The 19,491-nt window shown below is 44.4% G+C and overlaps 1 protein-coding gene across 3 annotated transcripts in view; it reads right to left on the minus strand.

The window, feature by feature from the left end:
* Positions 1 to 4,326: 4,326 nt before the first annotated feature.
* MRVI1 (murine retrovirus integration site 1 homolog) overlaps positions 4,327 to 19,491 on the minus strand; it is a 71,701-nt gene continuing 56,536 nt past the window's right edge. For all 3 annotated transcript variants that reach the window (XM_012801302.2, XM_003781100.2, XM_003781101.2), the window contains exons 17-20: positions 18,805 to 18,869; positions 10,211 to 10,330; positions 8,839 to 8,973; positions 4,327 to 4,570 (exon numbers count right to left, since the gene is read on the minus strand). In XM_012801302.2, coding sequence (XP_012656756.1) covers positions 4,327 to 4,570; positions 8,839 to 8,973; positions 10,211 to 10,330; positions 18,805 to 18,869 — 564 coding nt within the window. The remainder of the gene's footprint in view (positions 4,571 to 8,838; positions 8,974 to 10,210; positions 10,331 to 18,804; positions 18,870 to 19,491) is intronic.

Here is a 19,491-nt window from a genome sequence, read left to right on the forward strand (position 1 = left end):
GATGCATTTCTCTTGCCTGTTTGCTCTAGCTAAGACTTCCAGTACAATGTCTAATAGGGCAAAAGACATGAACAGAATTTTTAATGGCTAACAGACATACAAAAAAATATTTAATATCATGGGTGGCACCTATGGTTCAAAGAAGTAGAACACCAGCCCCATATACTGGAGGTGGCGGGTTCAAACCTGTCCCTGGCCAAAAACTGCAAAAAAAAAAAAAAAAAATTCAATATCACTAATCATCGGGGAAATGCAAATTAAAGCCACAATGAGGTACCACCTTACCCTTGTCAGAATGGCTATTAAAATGTTGTCAAAACACAACAGATGCTTGCACAGGTGTACAGAAAAAGGGATGGTTATCCACTGCTGGTGGGACTGAAAATTAGTACAACTTCAGTGGAAAACAGTAGGGAGATTCCTCAAAGAGCTAAAAGCAGACATACTATTCAATCCAGTAATCATTCCACTACTGGGTAACTACCCAGAGGAGAAGAAATCATTTTATCAAAAAGACACATGCACTCCAATATTTATGGCAGAACAATTCACAATTACAAAGATTTGGAATCAACCTAAATGCCCATTGATACATGAGTGGATAAAAAAAAAAGTGTTATATATGCATATGGCATACTACTCAGCCATCAAAAGGAATGAAACAATGTCATTCACAGCAGCTTGGATGGAACTGGAGACCATTATCCTAAGTGAAGTATTTCAGTAATGAGAAAATATAGTTCGTGTGAGTTAAATGACAGGTGTACATGGACACAAAAATTCACAAAGAACACACAAAAAACTAAGAAGTAGGGAGGATGGAAGGGGGCTGAGGGATAAAAATTTACCTATTGGTACAATGAATGCTTTCCTGGTGTGGGAACACTGTAAGTTATGACATCAGCATTATAGAGTGTATCCATCTAACAAAAACTTTTGTACCCCTTAACATTTTAAAATTTAAAAAAATCATAAACCAGGAAGATATAGGAGATAGGGATTAAGGATAAGAAAGGAAAAAAAAAGGAGGGGCTGATCTGACCCCTGTGAAGGAGCCCACAGTACAATATCCAAGGGTTGGGGACCTCTGGGTTAGTTCTGGGAGACACTAATATATCCAAAGTCATCTAATTTGGGGTTGGGGGTAAGATTTTGACTGAGCTCCACAAAATAAGGAGGCACTAGACAAGCTGCCAAAGGTTTGGAAATGTGCTTTTATTTTCAAACTCAGGTATGTGACATTCTACAGTTCAATGCTAGCACACCTGTGTGAGGCTTAATGACAATGGGAACAGCCAGCCAGTGATACACGAATCCAACATTTCCCTCTCCATGTCCTCTGTTAGGCTGCATACAGGAGCAACACAATTCACTTTGTGGCAGTCAGAAAAGGAAGGTCCCTTTAGGAGGTGACATCAATGACACAAACACATCATTTTGCAACTGAAGGTAGGCAACCAGACTCACAGGGGCCAACCAGAAATGGCAGGCTTCAGAGGCATTTGGAGAGGAATTTTTATTTCAGATGAATGTCACCATTGGATGTACAAGACCTATTTCTCTCCATTCCACTACTGCTTTAGCAGCAGCTCCAACCACTTAAGGTTGATCTTTGCTTTCCTGCCAAATCAGACCAATGAGTACTTTTTCAGCAATGCCCTTGTAAATGTGGCTACTCTTCTCTCCTCTGGAAATGTCCTTTCCTTGACCACCCTTTACCTACAAATGGAGTAGTGCAGGAGGACCTGGGCTGAAAGGTCAGGACTTGTGCCCTTGCAGGACTTTTTATGGAGCAGCTGAAGGTGCAGAAGCTCTCTGTATCTGCTTTCCTGGCCTTTGACTCACCTGGAAAAAAGATGGGAAACTTGTGGCCACGTGTACAACGGACCAGCTCAGCCTGGTCCTCCTCTAAGGGAGGCTGAGATTGGAAATTGCCCACCTAGACTCCTACCCCACAGCCACTCTTTCTAGAACTCCATTCACAGCCTGTCTTTGTCTCTGAGGGCCTCATGTAGCTAAAGCTCCTTCAGTTGTATCTGGACCCCCTGTAGAGGCCAGGTAAACCATGGGCTAATGCCCCCCAAAGTCTCTCTGACCTGCACTGTACCTCTTTACCCTAATGGCACATCCTGGGCCAACCCTGGCTTGGGCTCCTCTCACAGTCATTTTGAGCCACTGTAAAGGATTCTCCTTCAATAAACATGGTGCTTTAAAGTGGGGGCTTCTTGGGGGAGTCTTCTCTGAAGGGAGTAATTGGATTGAGCCCAGTCTACGAGCTTGGAAATGGTGTTTCTAGTCTCGTCTCTTCCTGCTCTCTTAGAGTAGACTGAGAAATGTTAGAATAGGCTGAGGTTAAGAAAGATGCTACTTTTCCCATTGCCCATTGAGATGGTGGTGATGGAGGTGATGGTGGTGGTGGTGATGGTGCTGGTACTGGGAAGCATGCAAAGTATCAGCTGTCCCAGGCTATTCTTTACCACCTTGAATGCTTTTTCTGATTGACATTTAATGGCACCTTCCCAAGTATTAGCCACCATGCTAGGCACTTACCCAAGAGATGATAAAACATAGAGACATAAATAGGTTATTGATATAGGTAGGTAAAGAGCAGTAATGAAAATATTTAGAAAATGCTGGAAAACACAAAGAAGGTTGTATATGGTGGGTAATGTGGAAGGGAGGTCATCAAAACCTACATGGAGGGGATAATTTTTGCACTTGGACCTGAAGAGTAACCAGAAGAAAAGAGAAGAATGACTAGAGAATTTCTAGTGAGTGGCGGTCCAGAGCTGCAAGAGAAATCACTTAGTTTGGGAACCAGAGTTGTTTTGGAGTAGTTGAATGGTCATGCGAGGGAGTAAGACGGGACTGTAAGGCATCCCGTTAGGAGGCCATTGGAGAGGCAATAAGAGCACAGTCCTGGAGCCAGCCTACCTAGGTTTGAATTCTAGCTCCATGATTTACTCGTGGGATGTCCTTAGCAAGTTTCTTGACCTTTTTATGCTACCGTTTCCTCAACTGAAAATGGGAGGAGCAGTACCCACCTCATAGATTTTTGTTTTCTTGAGGACTAAGTGAATTGATACCTACAAAATACTGAGAACTATATGAGCATTAGCAACAAAAGTAAACAATAACAAAAAAGGAAAAGCAAAATAACTATAACAAAACCTACACAGAAACCAACACCGGCAAAACTGATGAGGGCTGAATGAAGGCAGAAGCTGTAAAGGTGGGGAGAAAAGTCAAACTGAAGACGGGAAGTGCTCCTTCAATTTTATGACAATTTGGAGTGCTCCACAGCTTGCAGTTAGGTTGGAAATCTCATTTGAACGGAAGCACTAGGGTGCAACTGCACCCTTGCCTGTGGGCACACAGAGTACAGACAACACTGAAAACACACCGTTCCTCCTCCTTCACTTGAGAGGGGTTAACTGCTTTTAAAAAAGAGAATAGGAAATAGACTGTACCGTACAAGAGCTTAGAATCAATATTTGAAATACAGACCGGTAATTTTGTCAATGAAGCCATGTGTTTTCAGTGTTTTTCAAACATCTTCAATCCATGTGGCAAGTTCATTGAATAGGTGCCTGGTGACTTCCCCATACCTAGTGAAAGTCCGTGGGTTGGCTTGACATGCATCTTATTTATCCAGAGCACACACCCACTGCACACTTTCGTAGGGTCGTTGGCTTTGTGCATGTGTGTTGTGTGTGTCGTGTGTGTACAGATGGATAGTCATTCACATCTTCCCACTTCATCTCAAGCACTGAGCTAAATTCAGCTATAGATTTTTTTTTTTTCTGAAAATCTTTTCCTACTTCTGCAAAGAGAAACTCTGATTCCACCAGGGAGAAAGGGAGGTTGAAGGATTGTCTTTGAAAATTAAATAGGAAATGGGAAGATATTCATGTTGCCACTCCAAATTCCAGGTCTGATCCTCAGGATCAGTATTAGTTGTTATGCACAATTCTTCCTGATAACCAATTGCAGAGAGAAAAAAGGAGAGAGTGAGCCTCTTAATGCCTCCTCCCCTGGTGAAGGTGTTTTCATTCTTTCTAGGGCAGAACAACTTCCCTTCAGTTAGAGTTCCTTGGTGAAGGTGATTTCTTTGTCCACTGGATGCTCTCCCAGGCAATTTTCTTGATCTTCCAAGAACATCAAGTCACTGTGTATGAATAACTCCCTCAGAAATGTTGAGGGTGAAAGAATCCCTCATTCCTGATGGGATGGGCACCAGCATGTCCACACCTGGGCCTGACATTATGCTTGGGGAAGGGGCAGTAGGCTGAGTACACCAGAACATTGACCAGGTATCAGGGCTTCCTACTGCTCGGCAGGCTGCTCATGCTGGAGTCCTGAGCTCCACCAGGAGTCTCTCTGGGCTGCTGAGCAAGTGGATCGTCCAAGGGGCCCATCAGCCTGCTCCACACAAGAGTTATAGGAATTGTAGAGCCCCAGCACAACAGTCAAGACCAGCATCACTGCAGCCATCACCCAAATCACTCGCCAGTGCTGACACAGTTTGGGATACATGACTTGTAAGAAATGAAGCAATTCTTCAAGTTTGCTGTCAATGAAAACAAAAAATAGGTGGAGGGTTTAGTATATTGGGCAGACATATGATACCCAGATCCATAGTTCTCTCTCTGGGGATACAGTCTATGCTGTGCAGAGAAATACTTAGCAACAATAACTCAAAATACACCAAGCTTACTAAATGAGAAATCTCCAAAGTCATGGTCTAGGAATTAATAGTTAAGTTTTCCCAGATGATCTTGATGCCACCAGTCAATAGCCTTGATGTTGGGAGCTACTTGGTCTAGATCACTCTGTTTACTAGTTTGATCATTTATTCATTCACATGTGCCCTACTCTATTCATGGTGTGGTTACCAATATTCGTATTTTCCCAAGCCCCAGGGTAGAAGATGGGCTGATCTATGCTCCCATGTATCTAAACTAGCAGGTAACCATTGCATCTTTTCAGCACTTAGCTGCATTAGTGATCTTTCCAAGTACTGACCTGCCCTTGCCTCAGTGCTCAGATGCATAGTTCATGGTTCTCAGTCCCACATCTGTGTCCAGAGAAGAAGGAACTGTGCTAAACTCTCAGAAATCCAGTGATTAATACCAAAGGATCAGATCAACCTCAAGAGCTCACTTCAAACCACCTTAAAAGCAACCAGAAGACTGGTAGGCACCAGCGACCTCTGGGTGGCAAATTCAAGATACTTTCTCAGCCTCATTGGTATTTGTTCTCTAATTTCTCCCTCCTGCTCACCCTTTCCCTCTTTCATTCCCTCCCTTCCCTTCCTCCCTTTCATCTGTCTTTCCTTTTCACCTCTTTCCCTCTCCATTTTGCCCCCTTTCCCTCTTGCTTCTTTCCCAACTGCCTTTCAACTTGTCCTCTCTCTCTTTGTGGCACAGTGAAATGACCTGTGTTGAGGACTCTGGCGAAGCCCTGGACACCTTCACTAAGCTTTCCTCCTATTGAAGAATTTCCTATTTCAATCTATTTAGAAAAAGAAAAAGAAAAATGAGATACTGAGCATTACCAAACTAAGGAGGTGGGGGAATTGACAATAGGGCTTGCACAGACATTGTGAGATGCACAGGCTATTTGCTGAGAAGCAGAGAGCTCTCAGAGCCAGCAAAAAATGGATGGCTTACAATGGATTGAAAAACTCAACAAATACCTTCCTTAGAAAGGGATTGTATGCTCAGAGTACTTGCCTTGGATGATAAGGCCACAGAAGCCATCACCATTTCTTTTCCATGTGGGAACCCCATCAGGTCATTTCAAGAACAGTTAAAGCAAATCACTGGCTATTTCCATAACTGTTGAGAAGGGAAATCTTGAAGATGGACAAATATCTTCTTTCAACCCTATTTAGATTCTTTGGATTCCAATTAGATATAATTAGACACTAAAATGGAGTCTTTCTTTTGGGTTCTATTTCCATGCTCCAAAACAAGTTGCCATTGTGGGGAGAATCCCTCTCTTAAGTGGAGCTCTAAGGTAGGAGGTCAAGACCTATATTTGTGACCCTAGCTGATCACCCTGGCTGGTCTATGAAAGAGGTTAGAAATAGAACTCATTTGGATGTCAATTTTGGTCATTACAAGTAAACATCTGTTTTCTGTTTTATTGGAAAAGTAAAGGACCTGTCTAAATATAATCTTAACCCTACAGAGCAGTTTTGAATAGGCAATGGAAGAAAAGACAAAAGTTCTCCGTTATACCTATGAGCACTAGTTGGTCAATGTATTATATTGATGTCAGAAGACTGTGTTCTCTGTTTCATATGGTTAAGATATTGGGTTGAGTTACCTAAAGTTTATTTAAGCCAACCCTTTGGAGAGCAATATTTATAACATTAATTATTATATGTAATAGAGAAAACGTTCAGACAAAAAGATTTTTTGTTTGATGTTAAATCTCTTGAATAAGTGGTCAGCGGCTGAGCTCAGTCCAGTGTTTTTTAACTAAGTGTTGTGTCCTCAGTAAGAAATGGCACTTCCAATAACTTCAGACCTTATTAGTGAGGTGCCAACATTTTATGGGGGAATCATGTTTGGATATAGGTGCCTGAAGCTACTGTGTGTCTAAAGGATCCAGGAATTGGTGAGGATTTCCTGGCAACGATGACAACAGCTCTTGGGACCAGTTTGGCTTGGATCAGAGGTGAGGAAGAACACTTAGGGCTGTGAGTGGGCAGTTTATATAATAGTAACATCGGTCTTGAAGATGATGATGAAGCCACTAGGCCTGAAAAAGTGAAGCTGCACCCTTGTGCTGACGGATGAAGGTCATTCCAAGAGCTGTGCTCAGGTCTGGTATCCATCAGCTGAGGTACAGGCATGTTATCAACACCAAAAAAGTAAATCCAAGAGGAAGCAAAGGTTGGGAGACAGACAATGGACTCTCTCTTGGGTGACAGATGCTATAAGGCAGCCATTCCTATGAGCTGCTAACTAGGAGCTGGACAGAAACGGACCCAAGCAAAGCCTTATTTCCCCTGGGATTTCATGAAATGGGAGGGAAATGCCAATTGTCTGTGATCAAATTAGTTAGATAAGGATTTGTGCTTTGTAAACCAAACTGTTTATATTCCATGTACTCTCTCTGTTTATTTCTCCTTTGTTCTTTCTCAGTGTTTAGAAGTGTTAGAAGTTCCAGCCTTTTTTTTGCTGTATTCAGAGATGCCAAAGGAAGAGCTTTTGTCCAGGCTTGGGCTTGACTGCATTAAAAGGGAGGAAAGCAATGTGGTGGCCTGAAAAATAAAAGCAGAGGAACCCCAAGAGGGAGAAGAATAGGGTCCAAGTATCTGGAGCAGAGAGTTTTCATTGTTAAACTGAGAGATTCTTTTACTGGGGAGGTGGTGTATATTATTAGCATAGATTTGTTCTGGATGGGAAAGCAGTTTCCTCAGCTCTCCTGATAGCTCCTGATAGTAGCGTTGACCCAGGAAGGCTAAGATGTCTCACTTCAGTTGAATCTTCTACCAACTGGGCTTTCCTGGTAGCTCCTACAAATGTCGAAGCGCATCCATCTTGCTCCTAATCTCCACTTCGTTACCTTATTCATTGCATGCATGTGGTTTCCAGAGTTTGCCAGCAATAAGGCACAGATACATACCCTGTCCCAAGTTCAACAGCTGATTAGATAATGAATCACTTTGTCTGGAGCTACCCTGGACCTTTGGCTAGTCCAGGGGTCTAAAAACAAAGGTTTTGGTGAAGTGTTGCAAAGTTGCTATAACTACATTTTAAAAAATCAAAATTCAAGACCTGTGATTTCAATGTACTGATAGAGACAACAGGGCTGAATCCATGAAATCGATGTGGCCATTACATCTATAGGGCAGACGTATCCTTCTATGGGCACTAGTTTATTCTGTCCCTTAGCTTTTATTTCTGTGGTTTAATTCAAGCCTGTGGGGTTGAGTCCTCATCCCCATAATACTTCAACATGTGGAGCCCTGGAACTAGATGAGGTTATTTCTATTACTCTGCATCCTAAAGGCCGGGTAGGCACCACAATGGGACAGGATACAGGATCTGTAGTCTCTTTATCTACATGTTATAACTTCCCCTCTGCCATTTTAGGGGGAAATCCACTTGAAATTTTAAGTATTTTAAAAGAAAGACCAAAGTATTTTGTATTTTAGGGGAAAATCCACTTGAAATTTTAAGTATTTTAAAAGAAAGACCAAAATATTTCGTATTTTAGGGGAAAATCCACTTGAAATTTTAAGTATTTTGAAAGAAAGACCAAAGTATTTCGTATTTTAGGGGGAAATCTGCTTGAAATTTTAAGTATTTTAAAAGAAAGACCAAAGTATTTCGTATTTCAATCTAAAATGAAGACACTGTCTGGATGACCAAGTTTGATTGGCCAGCATGGACATTTTGGAGACTCATCTTTACCACTGAGCTGAGTTCCTCACCCCTACCATGCATTTCTCTCTTCCCCTGTTCTTGTAAGGAACTGCCTGAGGGCTTCAGGCCAGCTCCTTTGAACTTGGCCCTTCCATGGGGATGGCTGGGCTGGAAGGGATTCCACTCAGGGTCCTTCACCCTATCTCAGCCCCTGATAGCTCTTGATTCCATGACCACTTCTAACCCCTCAGCTCTTGCAAATGTCCCACTGTTAACTATTCTAACTTGTTGGGATTTCCTCTACCTCCTCCCCAACCTGAGTGACCCCTGGGTTTCTGTTGGCTACTCACTTGGGCCCCACACCCACTGTTGCCCTGGAAGTACTGTTGGATAATTGGATAATTAAGTGAATCCTAACTCATTTCAGCAAGGGCTCCAAACACAAGCCTCCCACCTGCTTCTCTGGTCCTTTTCTTCTTCCCCAGTTTCTTCGACCTCTTCAGGTTCCTCGGGACTCTCACTCTTCTGTTCCTCCTCCTCCTCCTTCAGGTCTTGAAGCTCTTTGGTTTTCTTTAGACCTTCCTGGTATCTAGAAGGCAGAAAGGAACAATTGGTTGTGAAAAGGCCAGAGGCAGAGGATCCTTTCCTGAGTTCCTAGGGGAGAGGATCCAGCACTTCTGATAACTGCACACTTCCTGTGTCCACACAACAGGAAAAAGCTGGGAAGTGCCACTGAATCCCAAGGCACCTCGTGTCAGTACAATTTCCCCTCACTCCTCAGTCATCCTTCCTGTTTATGTGACAGAGTGACAAACCTGACAGGGAAAAAGTGTGGGTGCAGGGTGTCCTGACTGGGTTCTTATCCCATAAAACATTCTGTAGGGATAAGATCGCTTGTGCTCTCCATGTAACCTTGGAGCTTCAGCTTGTCATTTATGAAACATCTGTGAGATGATACCCATCTCACAGGGCACTGAAACAGCTTTTGGAAATGCCAGGCACACAGCTTGAGCTAGAGAGAGGCTCAGTAAATGCTTGCGGAGCCAGTGGAGGAGCCCCCGGCCTTGCGGTTGTAGGTGAAGAGACAGGCCTTCCAAGAGGAGCCTCTCCGTGTCCTTCTCCCAGGATCATTATTACCCTGAACACACTCTGACTCACTTGTCCTGCAGCTGAGTGTGTAAGACCAGCAGTTTGGGTGGGGCAAAGCCATTGCTATGTGTGACTGCCACCTAAGAAGCTGCATCTCCTTCATGAGTGCTGGGGACAGGAGAAACTCAGAGTACAGTGCCCCATCAGAGGTGACTCTCTGCCTGGAGGCTTGGGCCCTGCTCAGGATTCTGTCTTGCCAATGGTTGACAAGTGGCCGTCGGTGCTACTGAAGCTCAGATAGAGAAGGAGACAGTTGGCAAGTGAGAGGGACTCAGTGTATAGTAGGAAGGGTGACGAGAGCAGTTTGGGGAAGCAGAGTCGCAGCTGCTTCTAGGCAGTGCTGGCAGCAGCTTGACCACGCTGAGCACATGTCAGGAAGCCTTAGGCTCCACCAAGAGGAAGCCACCGAGGAGACCCTCATTTCCAGACCTTTTCTGATGGCTTTCTGCCTAAAAAGAAGGCGGTTTAGTTATTGTCTAACCACACCCTCTGACCCGGCTGCCTCTGTCCTTCCTGTGGAACAGTCTTGCTCTTTCCTCTGCAGTTCCTCCTTGAAGCAAGGAGGTCCTGAGGCCGCTGGCTGCTTCCCTGAAACCTCTCAGAGGCAGGAAAGGCCCACGGGAAGGTGTCTTCTGTGACCTGTCAGGTGCCCTCGGAGTGGCCGAGGTCCAACTCACCCCTTGTTGAAGGCTTCTTCCTCCATTCTGGCCTTGGTCTCCTGACTGACCTCTTCTAGGCAGCTCAGGGTTGGCCCGGGAGCTAGGGCTTCACCATCTGGGTCTCCACTGGCCTTTCCGCTAGAGGGAAGAGGAAGTACAGGGCATCATTTCAGGAAAAGGTTGAGTGTCTGAAACAAAAACCATGTTCTTGGCCTGATTCCTGATTAGAAGTAAGGAAACTCAGATTCTTTCAGTCACTTTCAGATTTTTTTAAAAAATGCTTCTACCCTGAGCCACTAGTCCATGAATCCTTCCTAGACTTCCAAACGCTGTGCCGGCTTCCCTTCTCACGCTCCCAAATCCACCTTTCTCCTCATTCCAGGAGGTGCTGTGAGTGGGCACACACAGGGTCATTCTGGTCCTGGAGTCCATCTCAGTCTGATGAGTTCACTCTTTCAAATCTCTACTGAGTACAACTAAGTCACGGCACACTGCAATGTGCTAGGGGCGTGTTAAAAAATAAAGATGTGGTTTTTGCCAACATAAACTTCAGGAGAAGAGAAAGCCCTCAAAAAGGAAAGAAAAATGCATAATTAACTTTCAATTATAACTTTTATGAAAGACAGACATTCCAATCAGTAACAGAAAATTAAAAGGAGAGAGTGTGTTTAGAGTGAATGGTCAGAAAAAGTCTCTGAGGTGTTGAAATTGAAGCTCAGACCCGAAAGAAGAGGAGTCAACATCTCAACAGCCAAGGGAAGAACATCCCAGGCAGAGAACAGAGGTTGTGTAGAGACTCTGAGACATGGAAGGTGCTGGGATAGTTGAGGAACTGCAAGAGGCAGTGGCAGGACTTAACTAAGGAGAAGGACAGACTTCTGATGGCTGTGAGCTATCCAAGTGGAGATATTGAGCAGAGAGTTGGATACGCCAAAGTGAGTCAGAGAAGGGCTCCAGACTGGAGATACTAATTTGCTGTCATCAGAATATAGATGCTATAAAAATCCAGGGCAATGGGTGAGACTGCCTAATGAGATAAATGAGGAAAGACAAGAAGATGACCTGGGACATCAAGTGTCTCCACACCTGGCTCAGGTGGAAAGGAAGGGGCCTACAGAGGCAGCTGAGAAGTAGCAGCCAGAGAGGGTGGAGGGAAACCAGGAGAGGAGAGTGTGTCAGGGAGAGCGTAACTGTGTCACACACTTCTGAGAGCCTAAGACAGAGGGGTATAAACCAACTCCTAGATTGGATAATATGGAGGTCAGGGGGATCCTTGATGAAGGGGGATCCAAAGCCTGGTGGGAACTGTGCTGATAAAGAAGGACACAGACCCCAGACTAGGAAGAGGTGTAGAGGAGCCCCAGGAGGAGGGCACGGTGAGGAAGAGGGCTGAGAGAGGAAACACACCTGGAGGTGGATAGAATCTATCCGGCAGAGGGGAGGAGAGGAAGGCGTGACCAAAGGAGCAGTCTCTGAAAAGAGGAGCAGGGACAGGCCTTGAAAGGTGGAGAAACCCCTCCTTGCATTAACCAAGGGAAGAGGAGGATGAAAACAGCAGGTTGGGTGTCTGGTCAAGGAAGAGGAGAGGGGTCCTGTCTGAACAATAGCTTAAATTTCTCTGCAAAGTGGAAGGCGAGGTCATCTGCTGAGAGTGAAATGTCGAGGGGCTGAGGAAGGTGTGAGGGAAGTCGTGGAGGAAGGCAGGAAAACAAACATACTAGAAAATCATGGTAGGATGGCTGGGCAGTGCCAGGAGCTCAGCTGAGGGTGGATCACCAGTGTAAAGGAAGTGTCCCGATGGCTGTGCCTTCCCCAGGAAGCCTGCAGCCCACCTAGGCATCCAGAATCCCAATAGGAGTCATGTTGTCATGGAGGAACCCCCAAACAAAGCAAAACTGTGAGCAGAGCTTTCCAGACAGGACTCTGAGACATCACAGCTACCAGCTCCCCGACCTCTCAGACGGGTTTATGAGCGAGCCTGGTATCTTCTCCTCATTCTTGGCATCAGTGTCCCATCTCTTAATTTCCCTCAGACCTTGAAAAATTTACATTTCATCAGGCTGGAAACCAAAACTCATTGTGAACAAGAAAGATAACACTCTAAAAATACCAGCTACTCATAACATTTCTCCTCTTGCAGATGACATTACCTGCTCCCTTCCATGTGACTTCAGAATATGCACTGGCCTGATATGCAGTTTCCTATTTATCCAAATTATCGAAGCTAGAGGAGAAAACACAGCTACGGCCAAGGACAGGGAAAGTGAGTTTTTTTTTCTATACTAGAAATAAAACATTGGTATCAGATTTTTAATTTACCCACAGCTGTCAACCTTAGAGATGCCTTAATATGTTAAACATATACAAGGACAGTGTAGTGCCGAGGAAGAGAACCCACCCGAGGCAAACTCGGATTTAAATGCCAACTCCAACAGATACAAACCACTTAACCTTCCTGAATTTCAGATCCCCTGGCTGTAAGGTGGAGATAGTATAATGATTTAAACCTGGCGGTGGTGGGGTTGGATTAAACGTCAGGCAACTTTCTGGAACAGAGTACTTAACAAATTATATCTGTTATTGTTACTGCTCTGTAATAAATTGACTAGTAAATTTCGAGAGCAATCTCAGCTTCCTCCAAACCTGATTTATAAAATATCCAAGCTGATAAATGCTAGTAAATTTCGAGAGCAATCTCAGCTTCCTCCAAACCTGATTTATAAAATATCCAAGCTGATAAATGCTAGTAGATTTCGAGAGCAATCTCAGCTTCCTCCAACCCTGATTTATAAAATAGCCAAGCTGATAAATCAGGCTATTTTTTAAATCCTTAAGGAAAAACTTGTTTTCTATGTTTGCATGACACTTCAGGGTCAGAGGAACTTCAGATGTGAACTGATTGAAAGTACAGTAAACTTACATTAAGTCTTTATAAAATGGGTTTAGTAAATTTCTCAGGTGTATCTATCGTGTGCTGTACTCGTGCACCTCAGAGTTTTGCTGAGCAAGTGACCATTAATGAAACTTTCACTCTCCTGGGGTCACTGCTGTCTAGAGACTGAAACTTTTCCCTAGGAGAGCCAGGAATTTCATCTCCCAGAATCTTCTACACATGGCTCTTCTGTCCATTTCAGCTCCTCTCCGAGGCCTTCACTTACATCTCACTTGATCTTCCCAATGGTTAGAAGAGCTACCAGAGCGTAAGACTTAAGGTATTATTGTTCTCAGTTTTTGACTTGTGAGGAAACCAAGGCCCAGAAAGGTTAAATATAACCAGGGTGCGGTGAGCTCAAATTTGACCCTCTGCAGTCTGACACCCACCCATACCTTTGAGTACACTCCCCGCCACCCATCTGGGGTATGATCCCACTTAGCAGATAAGAAACCCAAGCTCAGGTGGATTAAATGACTTGTCTAAACTCACATTATTGGTGCTGGGGCTCTCATCTCGGTCTTTTAATTTCATGGCAAGATGCACTTTCCAGGTCTCTCTGAATGTTATCTTTCAATAGAAGTCTTTTCTGGAGCTCTGAGTGGTGTGGGGGGTTCCAAAGCACCTGCCAAGTGAAGCCATTCCCTCCCTCAGGCTGGACCATGGCTTACAAATCTTCCCTTCTTTTCAAGGCTGCTTGTTTAGAGGGTGAGAAGGCTGGAAGGGCTTTTGTTTAATATGCCCAAGGGAGGCTGGGAAGTGGGAAATACACCATAGTAAAATGTTGTTCTCTTCTGACCCCCAGACTGAGCTTATAGTCCCCCCTAAATATCTTCTCCAGCTTCCTGGAAGCCTCTCCTCGTGCATCTTTAAGACTCAGTTCAAATATCTTCTCCTCTGTGAAGTGTCCGCTGATCTTCTCCCTCCTCCTATGCACTCCAGTTGAAATTGATCTCTCTCCTCTCTTCTCCCACTGCACCTCCACTACTGTGTGGGTTGTGGAGAGGGCGTTGGTATGTTTCAGATACCTGCCCATCCCTCCACATATGACTGTTACCATGGGGGAGAGACTGTGTGTGGGTCACAGGGGTGCCTGGCACACAGTAGATGCGTTAATTATTTGGTGAGTTGCATCGATTTCACTATGGCCCGCCTAGTCCCTGTCTGTGAATCTTGTAAACTGGGCAGGTCCTCCCTGTAAATGGCTCTTCCTGAGAACCCAGTGTTTGGGTTGGGCTAAAGGAATCTCTATTCATGGCCGTACACAGGAGCTGAGCACAGCCTGTGCCACCCCAGGGATTTCTAGGCCAAGCAAGCACACATCTTGGCATCTGTCCCTAGCCTGAAACCCTACGTGCTTTCTTTCTGGGATAATTCACCAAGAGCCTCATTAGTGTCACACATCCATCAGATGAAAAGTATTTGTCATTGTGCTCAGCTTTCGGGAATATGCAGGGCGGCTGGGTCAAGGTGTATTAGATTCAATTTTTCCCACATGCCAGATAAATTTGAAAGTGATCATCATCCTTTCTAGGGGCCATATCTTACCTTCTTGGGCTCAGTGATGTTTCTAAGTCACCCCCACTGCCAATGCGCTGACAAGCCCAGCCCAGGGAACTCAAGCTAGAAAACCTTCCTTACTCCCAGTTGTGCAAATATTTGGGGTCTGCTAGAAGTTTACTGGAGGATAATTCATTCCAGAATACTGCCACCAAAGGGGATTTGCTTACTGTATAAATGTAATATACAAAATATTTAAGCAATTTTTCCTGGCTGCTTCAAAAGTGCAGAAAAATGGTTATTTTAGAAATTGTAGTTAAAATTTCTCTGGGATACACTTGTATAGTGGCCCCTTTAATAAAACTAACCCTGTGCACCATCCACATCCTGGCTCTGCTGTGACTCCCTCAATGAATGGTTCTACCCACACCCTGTCTCCCCCATCACTCCACCAGCCTCCTTAGAAAATAGCTCTTAAATCCATCCTCCTCTTCACAGCCACATGGAGCTTCTTTCTGTTTTTCCAGTTGAAGGGTCTATTTAAAGATTAAGAGCATAAGCCCTGCTGTTCTACTAGTTGTGTGACCTCAGGCAAGTGACAATTTCTCTGAGTTTTTGTTTCCTTATCTATAAAACTGGAATATTAGTACTAGACCCATCTCATGGGATTATTGTGAGGATTACATGAGATTCTTAATGCGATTAGTAAAGCAGTTGGCATAAAGTGAGTGTGCAGTAAATAATAATTACCAAGCTCATCATTGCCATCACCACCCCATTCCTTGCATACTCCCTGCTTTGTTGCCTAAGAGCCTAGAATGTTGCCAACCTCCTGTTTGCCTGCTAATTACATAACCTTTAGGGTTCATTTAAAACTAGATTCCTAACAGAAACAATTTTTTAGCCTTCTCTTCCCCCTACCCTATAACCTTATACCAAAACTGGATTAGGTTCTCATTTTCTTGTGTGTTGTTTCCTTAGCAACTTGTATGTCCGTAAGCTGGACATCAGTTAGTGCGCTCTCCCCCCAACCCCCACTATACCAGGGGCAGCAAGTTCGAACCTCACCTGGGCCTGATTAGCTAAAAAAAAAAAAAAAAGGTTGGGCATGGTGGCTCAGGCCTGTAATCTTAGCTCTTTGGGAGGCCAAGGCAGGAAGATTCCTTGAGCTTAGGAGTTTGAGACCAGCCTGAGCAAGAGATCCTGTCTCTACTTAGAAAAACTAGCTGAGCATTGTGGCAGTTGCCTGTAGTCCCAGCTACTCAGAAGGCTAAAGCCAGAGGATTGCTTGAGCCCAGGAGTTTGAGGTAGCTGTGAGCTATGGTGTCATGGCACTCAACCTAGTGTGACAGAGTGAGACTCTGTCTCAAAAAAATATCACCCATCATGTTATATTATGATAGGCTGTTTCCTATCTGTCTTTCCCAGTAATGACTTCCTTGAGCTCATTCCATGTGCTTGGCCCTTGGTGACTAATTGTCAAAGGAATAAAAGAATAAAAGACTGCAATTATATAGTGCTTCCTATTTGTGGAACTGCACTTGAGCTTTGTGTCCCATTTTATCTTTCAGACTAAGTATCACTCTCCATTGATATGTTTCTTTAAATCTATAGGTTCCTAGACCTTTGTTGAGTGAAAATTAGTTCGTTATCAAATTACCTGCAAGAGCCAGGCTCGGAATTCTCTCAAGTCACACTGGGTAGTACAGTCAACTCTTAGGTATTTGGTTGTGAACTACCCAAAGGCTATTTGATCTTCTCACCCTGTGCTTAGCCAGTGTTGTTCTGCTTAGTCACTGTGTGTTTAAGAAATGTGAAATCATTCTAACTAATAGAAATAGAAACTGAATAGAACAATCTAGAAAGCACTGTATATTAAATATAACACATTATGACCAGGCTCTATGACTCATGCCTGTAATCCTAGCATTTTAGGAGGCTAAAGTGGGAGGAGTGCTTGAGGTTAGGAGTTTGAGACCAGTGTGAGCAATAGCCAGACATCATCTCTACAAAAAAAATTTTTTTGAAGTATAATGCATTATTTTTCTTTAGTAATATGGATAGGGCAGCTCGAATTGACTGTGCATGGAACAGAAGATGTGAATTCATCTTCACTCCTAAATTGTCTCATTGTTAGTATTTGGGGAATCCACACAATGTCTCCAATTTTGTGACTTCAGACAGAAATTACTTAGCTTAGCATTTTTTAGAAATCAGAGGGAGAGGCTGTGGTTTGATCTGAATCCTTCCTCCTCCAATTACTCCCTCCCCTTTTTGCCACCATTCTCATATGGTGTTTTCCCAACAGCACGTCAATCACAGCATGGCAATGGCAGGCTTTCTGGTCAGCCCTGCAAGGGAGCTGCTGACACCATCCTGGGAACCTCTTGACTTGCCTTGATCCTCACTCTTTCCCTCTATCACTAGGTTCTAAAACCATAGAAAGATGATGCCACCATTGATCCTCACTTGTTGACATTCCAGATTTGGGGCTGATGCCTGCTATCTCCAATTTTGTGCCTCAGTTTCTTCCACCAAGGCTAGCTCATGTCCTTGATAACCCCACTGTCTCAGACAGAAGCTCCCAGCTGGCTTGGCACTAGTGCTACAGAGCTTAGACCCTGATCTGTCATGATTACAGTTTGTAGGGTAGAGCAGGAACATAGATCCTCTGCTGTGACTGGCTCTACAGGGAATGGGGTCCTCTGAAGTGGAGATTGGTGCACCCAAAGGGAGGGTTCATAGGGAGAATTTTAGTGAGTTTCTCAGAGCATCAAGTGACCATTTCTGGAGAAATTCAAAGATCATGGGCTAGGGACTATAACTCTAAGGACCTGGTAAGATTCTGCAACCTTGGTTGCTCCCACATGGTTGCTAATTAGTCACTGCTTCATCGCTTAACTGTAGTTATGGGGCAGGGAGAGAAGGGAGGGAAGGAAAGAAGGTGGGGAGGAAGGGAGCAAGTCAGGCAAGTGTCCCACCCTCTTTAATATGGAGGATCTGTAAGCTTAGGGGGGTGAGGTGGCAAAGGGAGAAAATGCTGGGCAAATAAGACTAACATGGACAGATCACTAAGTGATGAATTAGTGGTTGTATAATGAGAGGTGAGGAAAACAGGCTGAGTGTGGAGGTGGGGAGCTTGAGATCTTGGATGTACTTACAAAGGGCCCAACATACACGTTCCCTGCCAGGTCCAGCAAAACTTTTCTAACAGTGAAAAATGAAGGACTAACGCCATCTCAAGGCAAAGGAGGAGGAAGAAGGTATATGTTCTACCAAGTGAGGACAGACACAAATGGAAAGTTCTGAGAGGTGGCAGCTGCGATCCAGATGTCTTGCAGCAAGCAAATGAAAGAATTTGAAAAGTAAGTTATAAACTCCTCGAGTGCACAGAAATAGCCTGCCTTGCTCAGGATGAAAAGATCTGCAAATTGCACAGATGCCTAGAAAAGTTGGGCAGAGCAGATGCTGTTTGCTGCCAATACTCACCTTCCTTCCTAGTTCCTAACAGCAACATGATTTTGTTCAGGAAATTTCTGCATAAGCTGACCCTCTCCTCAACTTTAGGGATAGTTTAAGCCCATAATGATAATCTCATTCCCAAAGCCTGTTAGAAAGGGAATTATGTTTCAGATTTCACGATGAGATAAGAGGGAAAATTGGTGAAAGGCCTCTGGGTTGATTCCTGAGAAAGAAATATGGGAAGAAATAGTCCCTTTCTCCCTCTAGACCTTTTCTTGTCTTGAGAGGACGCCTGGCGCTAGCAGCCATTTGCTACAAGCCTGATGATGAAGTCAACATATGAAGTGGCCAGAGGCAGAGAGGTCGTAGAGAGGGTGAGCTGGAGACCTCCTGTGCCACCCTCACAGCAGCCTGACCTCTAGACCTACTATTTAAGTTCCCTTCAGTTGGGGCTTTCTTATGTATAGCCCAACCAACAGAGAAACCTCTGTTTCCTCTGGACTCCTCTAGATTGGGTACATGTGGCCTCAGCCATAGTATCTTCCTGCTCCGAGAATTTTGCAAACTGAACCTGACGTATTAGTGGGTCTCAGAGTCCCACTCAGGACTTAATTTACTTTCTGTCGCATTTGGGGGATGAAGACGGGAGTAAGAAAGGTGAATGGGGGACATTTTCCTTAGAGATCACCAAAGGTAAAAGGAAAACTGACAAACTTACTTTTCCAAAAGTGCAGGCAGTGCTGAAGTAACAGGTAGGCTGCCTTTCCCATTGGGTGCTTCCGACTGAATGGAAAACAAGACGGAGAACTGTGGATGAGTTACAGGAGGAAGAAGCCAGAGCCCCTGGTCTTGGATGATTTGAGGAGGGGCTGCTGTTCCTCCTCTTTCCCTCCTCCCCATCCCCGGTCTTCCAATCTTCCAAAAGGCCTGGCCTTTTCCCGAGGGCCCTTCCTGCCCTCCTTTCCTCAATGTTCTTTCCCTCTGGGCGGGTGGGCAACTTTTCCTTCTCTTCTTCTAAGTCTCCTTGAGCCAAGAGAAGAGTTTACATTTTGAGGCTCCATTCTGGAGGGGAGCCATCAGTTTCTCTCTGTCCCCTTTACCGACTGCAACTGACACCAGCGGGCCTCCTACCATACATGGTACTGAGTCTTCTGGGATAGATTCATAGAAGCCCATCCTCATCCCAAGAGCTGCAGCTCCAAGAATAACTCTCAGAAGATTCCTGTCATTACTGAAAGTTCAAGCCATCAGAAATTTCTTTAGAACAAATTCTCCAGGGTTTCCACATTGTTTCGTGGCAATAGTTTTGGTTTAAGCAGTGGTTCTCAATTCTGGCTGCACCTTACTGTTGTCTAAGGGAGGTTTTTAAGAAGTTCTACTGCATAGAATGTTGAAAGGTACCCTG

The sequence above is a fragment of the Otolemur garnettii genome, unplaced genomic scaffold (genome assembly GCF_000181295.1).
Source record: "Otolemur garnettii isolate 467f Iridium unplaced genomic scaffold, OtoGar3 scaffold00001, whole genome shotgun sequence".
In the NCBI taxonomy this organism is placed as follows: domain Eukaryota; kingdom Metazoa; phylum Chordata; class Mammalia; order Primates; family Galagidae; genus Otolemur; species Otolemur garnettii.